We start from the raw sequence: 14810 nt of genomic DNA on the forward strand, positions 1-14810 counted from the left end.
GTCAGGCTGCGCATGCGTAGTGCAGAAATATCACCAAACCCTAAAGGTTGTCTTTCAGGCAGGAATGAATAACTGCTTTGATAAGAATGAACTGCACCATCACAAAGCAATTACTTGCAAAGTATTGAGTTGAATTATAATAGACTATAACATAAGATTATTGCTTGTGTTGCTTATTGAAACACATTTGATTTGAGGACCAAATGGATACAGTCTGCTTATTTTTTGGGATTATTATATAAATCTATTTTTATAACTAATAGACTTAGACTTAGACTTCATTTTTATTGTCATTCAAATTTGAACTTCACAGCACAAATAAGAACAAAATTTCGTTACATAAGCTCATGGTAGTGCAGGATAAAAAAGCAATAAGGTGCATATATAAATATATATATAAAATAAATAAATAAATATATATAACTACACTAAAGCTAGCCATTTTTTTTTTAACTGCATTACTCCTTTTATTGCAAGATATACACAATAGAAAACATGTAAATACCTCCACTCTTTATCCATTGGACCAATTTGATCCACCTTGACTCCTATTGTAACCATTACCTTCAAATTAAAAGTAAAAAAGGTGAATGATGATAATTCCCACCAGTATCTGAGAGGGATAAAAAAAAATGGATTGACACTTTCATAGAGGCATTCATTCAACAAGTCAATTTTATTTTTATATAACAGATTTATCTCCAAGAACTGTCAGAATCAGAATAGTTTTTTTTTATTGCCATTGCACTAAATTATTACCAACTAAACCCCATATAAGTACATTCTCTGGCGATGGAGGTAAGGAAAAAAGCCGAAGTCGGTAGGTACTGTAAATCAAAAGTACTTGAATGGTATTAAATGATTTAAATTGTATTATTCAAGCCAAAAAACATCAGAGTTTGAGAAAGTGTAATGTCACACTAAGGAGATGTGTATTATATTTTTTCAAATAGAATAAGACAACAGGTTGCGTCATTTGGCCCCTAAAACACTCCGGATGCGACTCCAATTAATGCCACAGTGAGCCCACGGCACAAACAACATCTGGAAAAACTCCAGGATGACTGAACTTTATCTCTGTGGAGGTAAAAGACACAATACATTTTTTTTACTCCAAAAATGTGTGTTGTCATGTAAATGTTTTTACTACTATAGGGCTGTGTCCGACTAAGATTTTCATAGTTGAATCTGACTCGTTAGATTTTGCTCATTGTCGTCAAATCTATAGTGTTTTGTTTTTTGTTTTTAGAAATAAATAAACATATTTTGATGAGTCACTTGGTGTCAGTAATGTCACATGAATATTGATCCAACCACTTCAATGATTCTTCCAAAGTTAATAAAAAAATCATACAAAAGGAATCCCGTTTCTCAATTGTGAAAGAAAAATGCTAAGCCACTCTGATAAACAAATAGATACGAGATTGGGGACTTAAGTAAAGTCATCTGGTCTGGTACAGTGCCGAGAAGATATCAAACTTGACTAAATAGAGGAAATAAAACTAATAAAGTTTCTGTATGTGAATCTGCTTTAGAATCATTGTCTTTGCTAGAGGAGAAGAGAGGGAGGCCTCCTGCCCGAGCGAACTGGTCAAAAATACACCTTTGGGGCGAGGTGGCATGTGTCCAATTTACAGTGGGTCACACAGGTGTCCATCCATCCTTCCATTTTCTACCTGGAGCCTATCCCAGCTGCACATGGGCGGAAGGCGGGGTACACCCTGACAAGTCTCCACCTCATCGCAGGGCCAACGCAGATATATAGACAACATTCACACTCACATTCACACACTAGTGTTGTTTTAGTGTTGCCAATCAACCTATCCCCAGGTGCATGTCTTTGGAGTTGGGGGAAGCCAGAGTACTCAGAGGGAACCCACACAGTTACGGAGACAACATGCAAACTCCACACAGAAAGATCCAGAGCCCATGATCGAACCCAGGACCTTCGTATTGTGAGGCACATGTACTGACCCTATCTCCAGGTGCATGTTTTTGGAGGTGGGAGGAAGCCGGAGTACCCAGAGGGAACCCAGAGGGAACCCACGCAGTCACGGGGAGAACATGCAAACTCCACACAGAAAGATCTCGAGCGCAGGATCGAACCCAGGACCTTCGTATTGTGAGGCACACGTACTGACCCCTGTGCCAGGTGTTGACGGTGGGATTTGGCCAGCCTGAGGCACGTGGAAACATGTCAAGCTCTGTGTCGGACAATAATGTTTCCTAACAAGCCCTGGATCCCCCATCTAGACATGTATTTCCAACACTATTAGTTAGGGCTGTCTTCGATTAAAGATGTTCATAGTCAAATTGGATTGTTAGATTTTGCCCAAAGTCCACGATCAGTCAAATTTACGGCATTTAAAAAAAAAGAGAAATATACAGATGTAGTAGTATATTGACTAGTCCTTAGGTGTCAGTAATGTCACACATGTGCTTTGACAGGTAAACAGTGAACACATTTCCTAAAGTTAATTAAAGGTAATCATAACAGAAATACAATCTATCCATCCATTTTCTACCGCTTGTCCCTTTTAAGGTTGTGGGGGGCTAGAGCCTATCCCAGCTGACCCCGGGCGGAAGGCAGAGTACACCCTGGACAAGTCACCACCTCATCGCAGGGCCAACACAGATAATACAGCTAGTCTTTTATTAAAGTGAAAATTACAAATAAAATTTTTGCGTGTGACATCACGCACCATTGCTGACGCACTTTGGAACTTGGTGAACACAACAGCAGCACTGAGAGCCGACTCGGCCAAACTACCTCTAGGTAATGTTGCAATTTCCAATGCCAACAAAGAAGTTGACTCTATAAACGCTCCAACGTAAGTAAAGTAAGGCTCCACTTTTCAAAAAATGTGTTAACTTGATGCTAATATACATTGACTCTGCTATTGACATGCTACTGATTAGCATTAGCGATTTCAAAACCTCCAAATGTGTTAATGAAAACTACTACTAAGATGCACTGTATTTATATATATATATATTCAGTGTTACAAACAGCTTGCTGAGGGCATACATAATTACAATGTGGCCCTCAATAAAACAAGTTTGACAACCCTGATTAAATGTTTCTACACATGAAAACATTTACCTAAGAACCTTCTTTTTGACTTCTCCAGGGCTGAGTGAGTCACAACACACCAGCCATAAATGTCTCCTTCCTATGGCGTGAACCTCAGCGTTGACATCTGGTGGAAGGTGAGATCGTCGTTCTGATGATATCAAACGAGTGAAGCACCCTCTGATACCACAACATAATTTGTAGTATAGTGGGCTTGGATGTTTGGTGGAAAGAAGTGATCTACAAAGCACAATGTTTTCCTCACCTAGCTTAAGCTCTCCTGCTAAATAGATTACACTCTCTGGGGGTCTTAGAAGGTAGAAAAGACAAAACAAACATCAGCATGGGATTGGAGTTTTCAGGATTTTTCCTTTAAACATCACCACAATTGAATAAAACAAACAAGATGGGATTAAAGTGTAAACTTTCATCTCTAAATTAAGAGATTTTACAAAAATATGGATTCTGTTCAGGAATTATTAATGTTCAATGCAGACTACCTCCATTTCCAGGGCCTCAGAAGTACAGTGGAACTTGTTTGTGTTCAGTCAGGCACCTTAGGCTGGCTGACTGATGTTAACATAAGCAGCTGTTGACATTACAGTTACAAGAGCAACAATCAATCGATATATCAATTTATATTCCTAAGATTCCTAAGATACAATTTTATTGATACTAGAAATAAGAAAACATTGGATTTAAGAACGACAGACTTATACATTAAGTTCAGCACTTTAGATAATAAGGACATTAAACGTTACTCTAGTCTGTCTGCGACGCCATGAGTCATTGAAGCACATGGCGGGTACTTACGGTGGCCGAGAAAGGTCACAACAAATGCAAACTCCACAAGACAATCATGAAGCAACAACACATCAACTTTCAGCTACAGCACAATTGCAAAAGCCACAACAAATACAAACGCCAAAACACAACAATATAAAGCCGCAACACATCTTTAAGCCACAAAGGATGCAACGGACACAATGGAAGTGACAGCAGAGCAGGTTTCACCGACGGACCATGCGTGGCTGAGGCGGAAAATTAAAAACAGTGTAATATACTTGTATAGCGCTTTTCTACCTCCAAGGTACTCAAAGCGCTTTGACACTATTTCCACATTCACCCATTCACACACTGATGGCGGGAGCTGCCATGCAAGGCCCTAACCACGGCCCATCAGGAGCAAGGGTGAAGTGTCTTGCTCAAGGACACAACGGATGTGACGAGATTGGTAGAAGGTGGGGATTGAACCAGAAACCTTCAGGTTGCTGGCACGGCCACTCGCCCAACTGCGCCACGCCATCCCTGTGCCATTTTAGTGTTATTGACAAAGTAAAACAAAATATTTATGACTGAAAAAGTGGTCACACTTGACTTACTTATCAACTTCGTTCATTACACTGTTTTAAATTTTCCGCCTTAGTAAATTGGTCCCTCGCTGAATTGTGTTCACTGTCACTTACATTGCGTCTTTATATTGTTGTATTTTGGCTTTTTTTTGTTGTGTTATGGCTATATGTTGTTAGGTTGTGGCGTTTGTATTTGTTGTGGCTTTTTCAACCATGTTATTGCAGACAGTTATAGTGTTATGGCGTTTGTATTTAACGGGTTTGTATTTAACGGGCCTTGCCGAGCACAGAATGATGTAGTTGAATCTTAGGTCGTTGCACCCCTAATATACTGTATATATCCATCCATTTTCTAGCGCTTGCACCTTTCGGGGTCGCGTCTTGATTGGCATGTGTGGACATGCCCCAATGATTCAAAAATGCCAGTTGTAACCCTTTAGATTCTAGCCAATGTTGTTTTGAGTTAATCTGTATGGTTGAGCGTGGCTTAATGTAGTTCTGTTGTGGCGTTTGCATTTTACGTCACAGACGGGCATTGCCGAGCAAAGTTCGATGTAGTTGAATCTTAGGTCGTTACACCAGCTCACCCCAAATATACAGTATGTATATATACATATTAAGGTAATAGGCCAATAAAAAACTGCGGGGCAAAGTTTTTTGAGGTGATACTTGGTGAAAACCGTTGGAGAACCACTGTACTATATAGTGGTTATATATGTGTGTATATATATATATATATACAGTATATATATATATATATATATATATATTGCATTTGGAAAGTGCTTCACTTATTCCACATTTTGTTATGTTACAGCCTTCCAAAATGGAATAAATGCATTTTTGTGCTCAAAATTCTACAGGAAAAACTCTATAGTGACAATGTTAAAAGGTTTTAAAAAAAATTTTCAAATGTATTACTAATAAAAAACTAAACAAATCCCAGCAAGATAAGTATTCACAGCCTTTGTTCAATACTTTGTTGATGCACCTTTGGCAGCAATTACAGCCTCAAGTCTTTTTGAATACGATGCCATAAGCTCGGCACACCTATCTTTGGGCAGTTTTTCGCCAATTCCTCCTTGCAGCACCTCTCAAGCTCCATGAATCGGAAGAGTTGGTTTTCAATCAGGATGTCTCTGTACATTGCTGCATTCATCTTAGTCTAGACAGGGAGGTGACTAGGAACCCGATGGTCAGTCTGTCAGAGCTACAGCGTTGCTTTGTGGAGAGAGGGGAACTTTCCAGAAGGACAACCATCTCTGCAGCAATCCACCAATCCGGTCTGTATGGTATAGTGGCCATTCTTTCATAAAATGTTGCCAAAGTACACCTTAAAGAATTTCAGACCATGAAAACTCTCTGGCCTGTTGAGTCAAACATTGAAATCTTTGGCATAAATGCCAGGCATCATGTTGGGAGGAAACCAGGCACCACTCATCACCAGGCCAATACCATCCCTACAGTGAAGCATGGTGGTGGCAGCGTCATGCTGTGGGGTTGTTTTTAGGCTGCAGGAACTGGGAGACTAGTCAAGATAGAGGGAAAGGTGAATGCAGCAATGGCGAGAGACATCCTGGATGAAAACAAACACTTCTCATCCAATCTGATGGAGCTTAAGAGGTGCTGCAAAGAGAAATTGGTGAAACTGCCAAAAGAGAGTTGTGCCAAGCTTGTGGCATTGCATTCAAAAGGTTTGAGGCTATTGCTGCCAAAGGTGTATCAACTAAGTATTGAGCAAAGGCTGTAAAAAAGCATTCAATCGATTGCAACTGGACTGTTTGGTTTATCTTAGAAGACATCAAATCTAGTCTATGAGCACAAACTGATGAACCCTACTTGGATGAGAGGCAAAAGGTCTTCCAAGACAAACCAAACAGTCCAGTTGCAATCGATTGAATGCCCTGCAATTACAATAACCTGAATGAATGAGAACAATTATAGACAAGGCTGTGAATACTTATGTACAAACCTCGTTTCCATATGAGTTGGGAAATTGTGTTGGATGTAAATATAAATGGAATACAATGATTTGCAAATCCTTTTCAACCCATATTCAATTGAATGCACTGCAAAGACAAGATATTTGATGTTCAAACTCATAAACTTTTTTTTTTTTTGCAAATAATAATTAACTTAGAATTTCATGGCTGCAACACGTGCCAAAGTAGTTGGGAAAGGGCATGTTCACCACTGTGTTACATCACCTTTTCTTTTAACAACACTCAATAAATGATTGGGAACTGAGGGAACTAATTGTTGAAGCTTTGAAAGTGGAATTCTTTCCCATTCTTGTTTAATGTAGAGCTTCAGTCGTTCAACAGTCCGGGGTCTCCGCTGTCGTATTTTATGCTTCATAATGTGCCACACATTTTTGATGGGAGACAGGTCTGGACAGCAGGCGGGCCAGGAAAGTGCCCGCACTCTTTTTTTACGATGCCACGCTATTGTAACATGTGCTAAATGTGGCTTGGCATTGTCTTGCTGAAATAAGCAGGGGCGTCCATGAAAAAGACGGCGCTTAGATGGCAGCATATGTTGTTCCAAAACCTGTATGTACCTTTCAGCATTAATGGTGCCTTCACAGATGTGTAAGTTACCCATGCCTTGGGCACTAATGAACCCCCATACCATCACAGATGCTGGCTTTTGAACTTTGCGTCGATAACAGTCTGGATGGTTCGCTTCACCTTTGGTCCGGATGACACGATGTCAAATATTTCCAAAAACAATTTCAAATGTGGACCCGTCAGACCACAGAACACTTTTCCACTTTGCATGAGTCCATCTTAGATGATCTCGGGCCCAGAGAAGCCGGCGGCGTTTCTGGATGTTGTTGATAAATGGCTTTCGCTTTGCATAGTAGAGCTTTAACTTGCACTTACAGATGTAGCGACAAACTGTATTTAGTGACAGATGTTTTCTGAAGTGTTCCTGAGCCCATGTGGTGATATCCTTTAGAGGTTGATGTAGGTTTTGATACAGTGCCGTCTGAGGGATCAAAGGTCACAGTCATTCAATGTTCGTTTCCGGCCATGCCGCTTACGTGGAGTGATTTCTCCAGATTCTCTGAACCTTTTGATGATATTATGGACCGTAGATGGTGAAATCCCAAAATTCATTGCAATTGCACTTTGAGAAACGTTGTTCTTAAACTGTTTGACTATTTGCTCACGCAGTTGTGGACAAAGGGGTGTACCTCGCCCCATCGTTTCTTGTGAAAGACTGAGCATTTTTTGGGAAGCTGTTTTTATACCCAATCATGGCACCCACCTGTTCCCAATTAGCCTGCACACCTGTGGGATGTTCCAAATAAGTGTTTGATGAGCATTCCTCAACTTTATCAGTATTTATTGCCACCTTTCCCAACTTCTTTGTCACGTGTTGCTAGCATCAAATTCTAAAGTTAATGATTATTTGCAAAAAAAAAAGTTTATCAGTTTGAACATCAAATATGTTGTCTTTGTAGCATATTCAACTGAATATGGGTTGAAAAGGATTTGAAAATCATTGTATTCCGTTTATATTTACATCTAAGACAATTTCCCAACTCATATGGAAACGGGGTTTGTACATGTGATTTCTTAGTTTTTTATTTTGAATACATTTGCAAAAAGGTCTAAAAAAACGTTTTGTGTGTGTAGAATTTTGAGGACAAACATGAATTTAATCCATTTTGAAATAAGGCTGTAACAAAACAACATTTGGAAAAAAATGAAGAGCTGTGAATACTTTCCGGATGTACTGTCTATACCAGTGCTTTTTAACCATAGGGCAGCCCATTGCTGGGCTGTGAGCGCCCCCTAGAGGGACAATATCAAACAAACAGAAGAAGTCTGGGGCTAGAGTCACAGAGAAGTTTATTAAGCGCAAAATATGTGACTGAAGTGGTGAGATCGTATTTTCATTGGGACCTATTTTATTGACTGTTTAGTTAAAAAAACATATATTTTTATTATTTATTATTAATTTAGTATTAATTTATTTATTTTAACACTGCATAATTGTATGTAAAACTATTTTTCAGCAGTTTTTTGAGTAGCTTCCTTCGCAGTATTTATAGTATTAATTTTTCAAATTAGCCTGACCGAGACCTAATATTTATGTGTTAAACAAATAATAATCTTTGTGAGTAACACTTGGTTTGATATCATTTGTCATGGTTGTAAACTGTAGGTAGGTTAGATATATTTATTGAATACGATTAAAATCAATGGTAAGAATTCTAATTTTGTGGTAATATTTCAAAGGTTAAAATTGAAAAAGGTTAAGAACCCCTCTATACTGTCTATAAAATCAGTACCATGTTGAACCTACAGGGAGCAGTAGAGTTGCGTTAATGTCACCGAGGCGTCGCGGTGAATGTAGCCGCCTGTTGTTGCTGTTTTCGGGCATGTGGCTTTGAGGCTTAAGAGCTGTCTTCCTCTCCTCTGACCCTGGCTCGTCGATGAAAAAAAGCAAGCGAAAATGGGGGCTGAGTGATGCACCACGGAGGAAAAAGAATCAGCTTTAATTTGAAACTGCCGATGTCGCTAAATATGGAGACTCGCCGCCTTTACGGACTATGTGTGCTCGCTTATTGACTTTATCAACGCAAAAGATTGGGCTGCTGCATTTTTAGGCGTTGATACTCCCCATCTGCAATGATGCGGGCTGTGGTAGACCGTAGGACCGCCGTGCTTCTTGCCGTCCTTATTGGACTCCTGGTTTCAGAAGGAGCCAGCAAAACACCGAGGGAACATTCAGCCACAGAAGGTAAATATTCGGCGTACATCTTGGCCCACTTTGACCCTTCTCACGACAGGGAGTAGCTTGGAGTTGAAGAAGCTAATCATGGTCCCGCTAGCCTGCTGGGATGCTGATGTCACTCAACTTAGCTAGCGTAACGTTAGCAGGACGAGCTGTAAAACTTTGGTTTGTTCACGTCCAGCAGTTTGCTGCTTATTATTCAACTCCACTCTCTCTCTCTCGAATTAAAGCCGTTTTCAAGAGCTGAATCTATTGGGTTTTTTAAAGGCAGTGGCTGAGAGATCCTTCGAGTTGTTGTATTTATCAGTAATGAAGTGCATGATGACGAAGACGCTGCTCATATTTGTTATCAAATCTACGCGTTTGTTAAAAAAAAATTCTCTCTTTGTGCAATTTAAATGTGTGCTCATCAAAAAGCTAGCCAAAGCACAGAAGGTTATAATGATTGGGCATTTTACTGGAAAAATACGATTTGAACTAGATCACTAGACTTGACGACTTTAATGTAACTCCTTTTCAATCAGTCTTCTTTGGATCTACATACTGACATATATGTATTTATATACTGTATACGTAGTTCTATAACCATAACCATAGTGATTAACCTCTGGCCCATCCCAATGCTATAATTGGACCATTCACCCCACACATTCTACATTGGTGTCTAGGGCTGCAGCTATCGAATATTTTAGTAATCTATCAATTAATCTGATAAAACTCTTCACAGCCTCAATGCGTCTTTCAGGGAAAATAGTTGAACTAAACGATTTTTCTTCTTGACTCACCTTTAGTTGTTTTTTTTGTAGAAAATGCACATCATCAATATTAAAATTGCACCATATAAATGTGTGCGGTGATAAAAAAAAAAAAATATCACTTTATCATTATCGTATTGTTGAGTGTACTCAAACTTACTTATACACTCTGCCATCTTTTAACCAACTTATTATAAGAATACTAAAATGAACAGACCCATTATTTTGTGTTTCTTATGCTTTACTGATAGTGTTCTAGTCTTAGTATTTTATGAATAAAATATATTATTTCTTTCTGACCAACGTCGTCTCCTACTCTTTTCAGCTGTCCTTGAAAGCACCGTAAAATGCACCTTTGTCACCACTATCTCTTGCATTCCTCCGAGTATAGAATGAGTACTCGATTCTGATAGAGCACATTTTGTATGTTCAATGTGCATAATTGAATATTTTAGTTGCCCAGACAGCAATGTGTGTCTATAACTTTTGATTGGAGTATGTTGTTTCTTAATGGGGAAAGACATTTTGTCTTTTGTTTTCATGTTCGCTTTTAAGCTCCTGGTTTTTCAGCAGTTGAACATGCAAAAATTACCAAAAAGTAACCACCATTAAAGATTTTTTAGTGTTTTAAAGAATTGACAAATGATCAACAGAGTTGACATATATACATACCCCATTCATCCAAATGAATCAATATGTCTGTTTCAGTCACTGTTATTTAGTCACTACAGTAATTACAACTTGTGTTCACATCCACAGGAACCACATGGGTTCGCCTACTCTATACAGTATTTACAACCTTACTAGTGTTCAGTTCACAGCCACAGATGGTTCAGCTAGTTATTTATATTATTTACACATTACTTTGTTTTTTTCACACATTACATTCAAAATGATTCAACTATTCAATGTCAAAATATAAACAGTAGAAATAATGAACAAAATGTCAGCTACTGTGTTGTTTCAAAACACCAATGAAAATGAAATTTAGCATTTAGACAGGCTTTATTATAGCAAAAGTCATCACATGTCTGCCACAATCATGTGTGTTCTTAAATGTGCATTCCTTGTCAAGACCAGTTTTGATTTGGGCTTATATGGTAAACAACTGAAATGAATGTGTGGGGCATTGTTTTATCCAGATGCATACATTTGTCCAAATATGGCCAAGTAGACGCATTGTGAGTTCCTGTCTACGACGCTAAAAGAAAAATCTAAGGAAGAGAATCCTTCTGCCATCTTCCACTAGTTTTTTAAATATATAAATCGCCCGCTTGAATATTCCCTCTTCTCTTCCCTGACTCTCGTCGTCAATTGGGATGCGCGTGTCTGTTGTGATTTCCCTTCCTGGTTCGATGACCCACCCTATCTTGCCTCTGATTGGCCTGTCCGTAATGTTTTGCCCTAATCTTAATCAATCGTGACTCATCATAGTAAACTAACCAACTAATCATGGATTTTCTTATACGTAAACCAACCAATCATCATTGATGTTTCCTGTATAGGAAGAATCTTTTTTGCCAAAAGTTTGCCCCAGTTTTCATAAATCCATAATGGTTACAACCGGCTCGTCAATTTCCCCAGGTATCATTTTGCGGATTCGAGTGCCCAAACAAAGAATCCCAAGTGTTGGTGACTTCACTCAGTCTCTTTGGGGTTTTTTTAGTACAGCAGCAAAATAAGCTACCACGAGACCAAAGAAAGTTGTAAATGCCAGTACTTTGATGACACTATTGCATTCAAGGAAGAAATTGTAGCAAAGTATGAAATTAACGTCTAAATGGCCTCTACGCCCATCACCGTCTTAGCCAACAAGTCTTCAATAAAGGTAAAAATTATGTTAAAATATTCCCTTATCCCGTTCATTCATAATGTTTAATGAATTTTGCAATGTTTTCTGCAAGTGAAACTGTAATTATTCTTCATAAAATGTGTCTTGTGTTAATATTTTGGGTGTCTTTAACAGTTTAATTGGATTTGTATGATTTCTAATTGGAAAAATTGCTTCAGTCTTTCTTCGGTAGACCTGTATTAATAACAAAAACCAAAGTACCACTGTAATCAAAATAATCTGCAAAATCAAAACCCATGGTACATTCTTTTTGTACATATAATAAAGATGTGCCATTTAGTTAAAACATTTGCCATTTCTTTACGATAATAGCCACATTATTTAATATAAATACACAGGAATACTCAGAATAATTCACAAGGTCAAAGTCCACAGCACAGTCACTTGAGTACATTTAAGCACGTGTAACAACTTAAATGTTGTTACACATTTGTAAATTGGTTCATTCACACATTACTTTGTTTCATTCACACATTACATTCAAAATGATTGAACTATTCAATGTAAAAATTAATGTGATTTTATTAGTACAAAATCACATTAATTTTTCACTTGGAAAAATTAACATGATTTTTCCAAGTGATAACCATCATGAGAGTGTCTTGATATTAGGGGTGTGGGGAAAAAATTGATTCGAATTCAAATCACCATTTTAATTTATTTTTTTTATTTTATTTTTTTAATTAATCAATCCAACAAAACAATATTATCAACAACAGTATCAATATTAGTAACAATTTCAACACAGCAGTGATTAAAAATCCCTCATTGACATTATTATTAGACATTTATAAAAAAAAATAAAAAAAATAATAAAAATGAACAATAGTGTCACAGTGGCTTACACTTGCATCCCATCTCATAAGCTTGACAACACACTGTGTCCAATATTTTCACAAATATAATATAAGTCATATTTTTGGTTAATTTAATAGTTAAAACAAATTTACATTATTGCAATCAGTTGATAAAACATTGTCCTTTACAATTATAAAAGCTTTTTACAAAAATCTACTACTCTGCTTGCATGTCAGCAGACTGGGGTAGATCCTGCTAAAATATTATGTATTGAATGAATAGAGAATCGTTTTGAATCGGAAAAATATCGTTTTTGAATCGAGAATCGCGTTGAATCGAATCGTGACCCCAAGAATCGATATTGAATCGAATCGTGGGACACCCAAAGATTTGCAGCCCTACTTGATATACAGTTAGTGCATGTGTAGAAAAAAGGGCCCTAACATTTTTCTCAGGAGAAGCTCAGTGTTTCTGTGCTAGACTGTCTCGTCATAGTAGCTTGAAGCCGTGCGACATGCGTGTCACCTCTATCTCACTTGTCCGTGCCTGCTTGTGCTTCTTGCTGCCCTACATTTGGATATCTGGCTTCTCTGAGTTGTGTTCATAGGAGAAGTATGAATGTAAACATACACAGATAGTTCAAACCAGGTCGGACTGTAAAATAAGCAATATCTGAAGGCTGATTTGGTCGCTTTTCTTGAAGAATTCACACAGCAAAATGATTTTGCATGGCTTTTAAACCGTCTAGATTCCAGCATCAAGGTAGATGTTTGAGAACACTCTTAATACATTATTGTGGACAACCATCCATCCATTTTCTACCGCTTGTTCCTTTTGGGGTCGCTGGGGGTGCTGGAGCCTATTTCAGCTGCATTCGGGCGGAAGGCGGGGTACACCCTGGGCAAGTCGCCACCTCATCGCAGTATTGTGGACATGTATAAGATATATTATGGGACCTTTTTAAAGCGAGAGTAAGATGGCCCGCTTCTTCTCCAGTCGGAATGAGGAAACCTGATGATGTAACCTCGGAAACCTACCCCCTGCTGTGTTAATGGGATCAGCAATCGATTCCCATCTTTGTTTTTAATCCTGACAAGGGAAAAGAACAGGGTCAACCCCTACCTTAAAAATGGTGTGCACTCAGTGTGGTTCAATACTTTAATACTGTTGAAAAACTAGCATTTCAAAAAATGCTCTGAACATTTGGCAGACATTTGTCATGTCATGTTGGTGTTCCTCATGTGTAATCTGCCGGACTGAAGGTTTTTTGCATCTGTTAATACATACATACATACAGGTATGCTTATAGTGTAGTGTTTATATTGTTACGCTGCACTTTGGTTTAAAACTTGATTTTAAGTTAAGTACTGTACACATGTACCTATACATACAGTACATGTTCAATATTGAAGTGCAACTTTGTCAATACTTTATTAAGCCATATTTCTGTTTTGTTTGGTTGTGTATATTTAAGGATTCCTCACCCTCTCCTTAGCAGTGACAGAACCGTTTTTAATGCTTTTTGTTGTGGTTTTTATTTAAGTGCAACATTTTGCTAGCAGACACAGTATGTTTTGTTTTAATTATTTGTTTGTTTTATTCAACTTGGAGATTTAAAAGTGTACATTCCAATTACAATGTTAAAATATACACGTTTTAAGTTTATTGCATTTGAAAGGACATACTTGCATTATTATTATGTATTATTATTACACCAGTGGTGTTTAATGTGGTCTCAAATTACTATTGACAGTTTATTGGAAATAATTTGTAGGTCAACATATCGTCAAGCAAACTTTTTTTATTTGTCCAGGTCGTTAATGGCGGTTTTTGTTGTGCTTTTCTGTATTTAAATCTAATTTCCTTTTGGCGGTATCCTACAGTTCTGTCACAGATGGTGACTCCAGTTTCCGCCCATTTGTTCTTCTTTTTTTGATGTGCATTTTCTGTTTTCAAGACATATTGCTTTAACTGTTCTGTCTTGATTCTTTGATGTGTTTTTGGTCTACCAGTATACTTGCCTTTTACAACCTGGCGTTATGCATCGTTACTCCTCTTCCTAACACAGCCCATACGCACGTGTGCCAGAGAATTAATTATCGACATAGTTGTTACATTGAGCAAGTATTCAGACCTCTCTTAATGAGTGGTTCCTAAACTTTTTTCACCAAGTACCACCTCAGAAAAGACTTTGCTCTCCAAGTACCATCATAATGACCAACATTAAAATA

General features: G+C 38.0%; 1 protein-coding gene across 2 annotated transcripts in view; it reads left to right on the forward strand.

Annotated features, from left to right (window-relative positions):
• Positions 1-8760: 8760 nt before the first annotated feature.
• Positions 8761-14810, forward strand: part of fam171a1 (family with sequence similarity 171 member A1) — a 66959-nt gene continuing 60909 nt past the window's right edge. For both annotated transcript variants that reach the window (XM_061955380.1, XM_061955385.1), the window contains exon 1: positions 8761-9180. In XM_061955380.1, the coding sequence (XP_061811364.1) occupies positions 9069-9180 (112 nt within the window). In that variant the 5' untranslated portion in view covers positions 8761-9068. The remainder of the gene's footprint in view (positions 9181-14810) is intronic.

Source organism: Nerophis lumbriciformis, linkage group LG04 (assembly GCF_033978685.3).
Source record: "Nerophis lumbriciformis linkage group LG04, RoL_Nlum_v2.1, whole genome shotgun sequence".
Taxonomy (NCBI): domain Eukaryota; kingdom Metazoa; phylum Chordata; class Actinopteri; order Syngnathiformes; family Syngnathidae; genus Nerophis; species Nerophis lumbriciformis.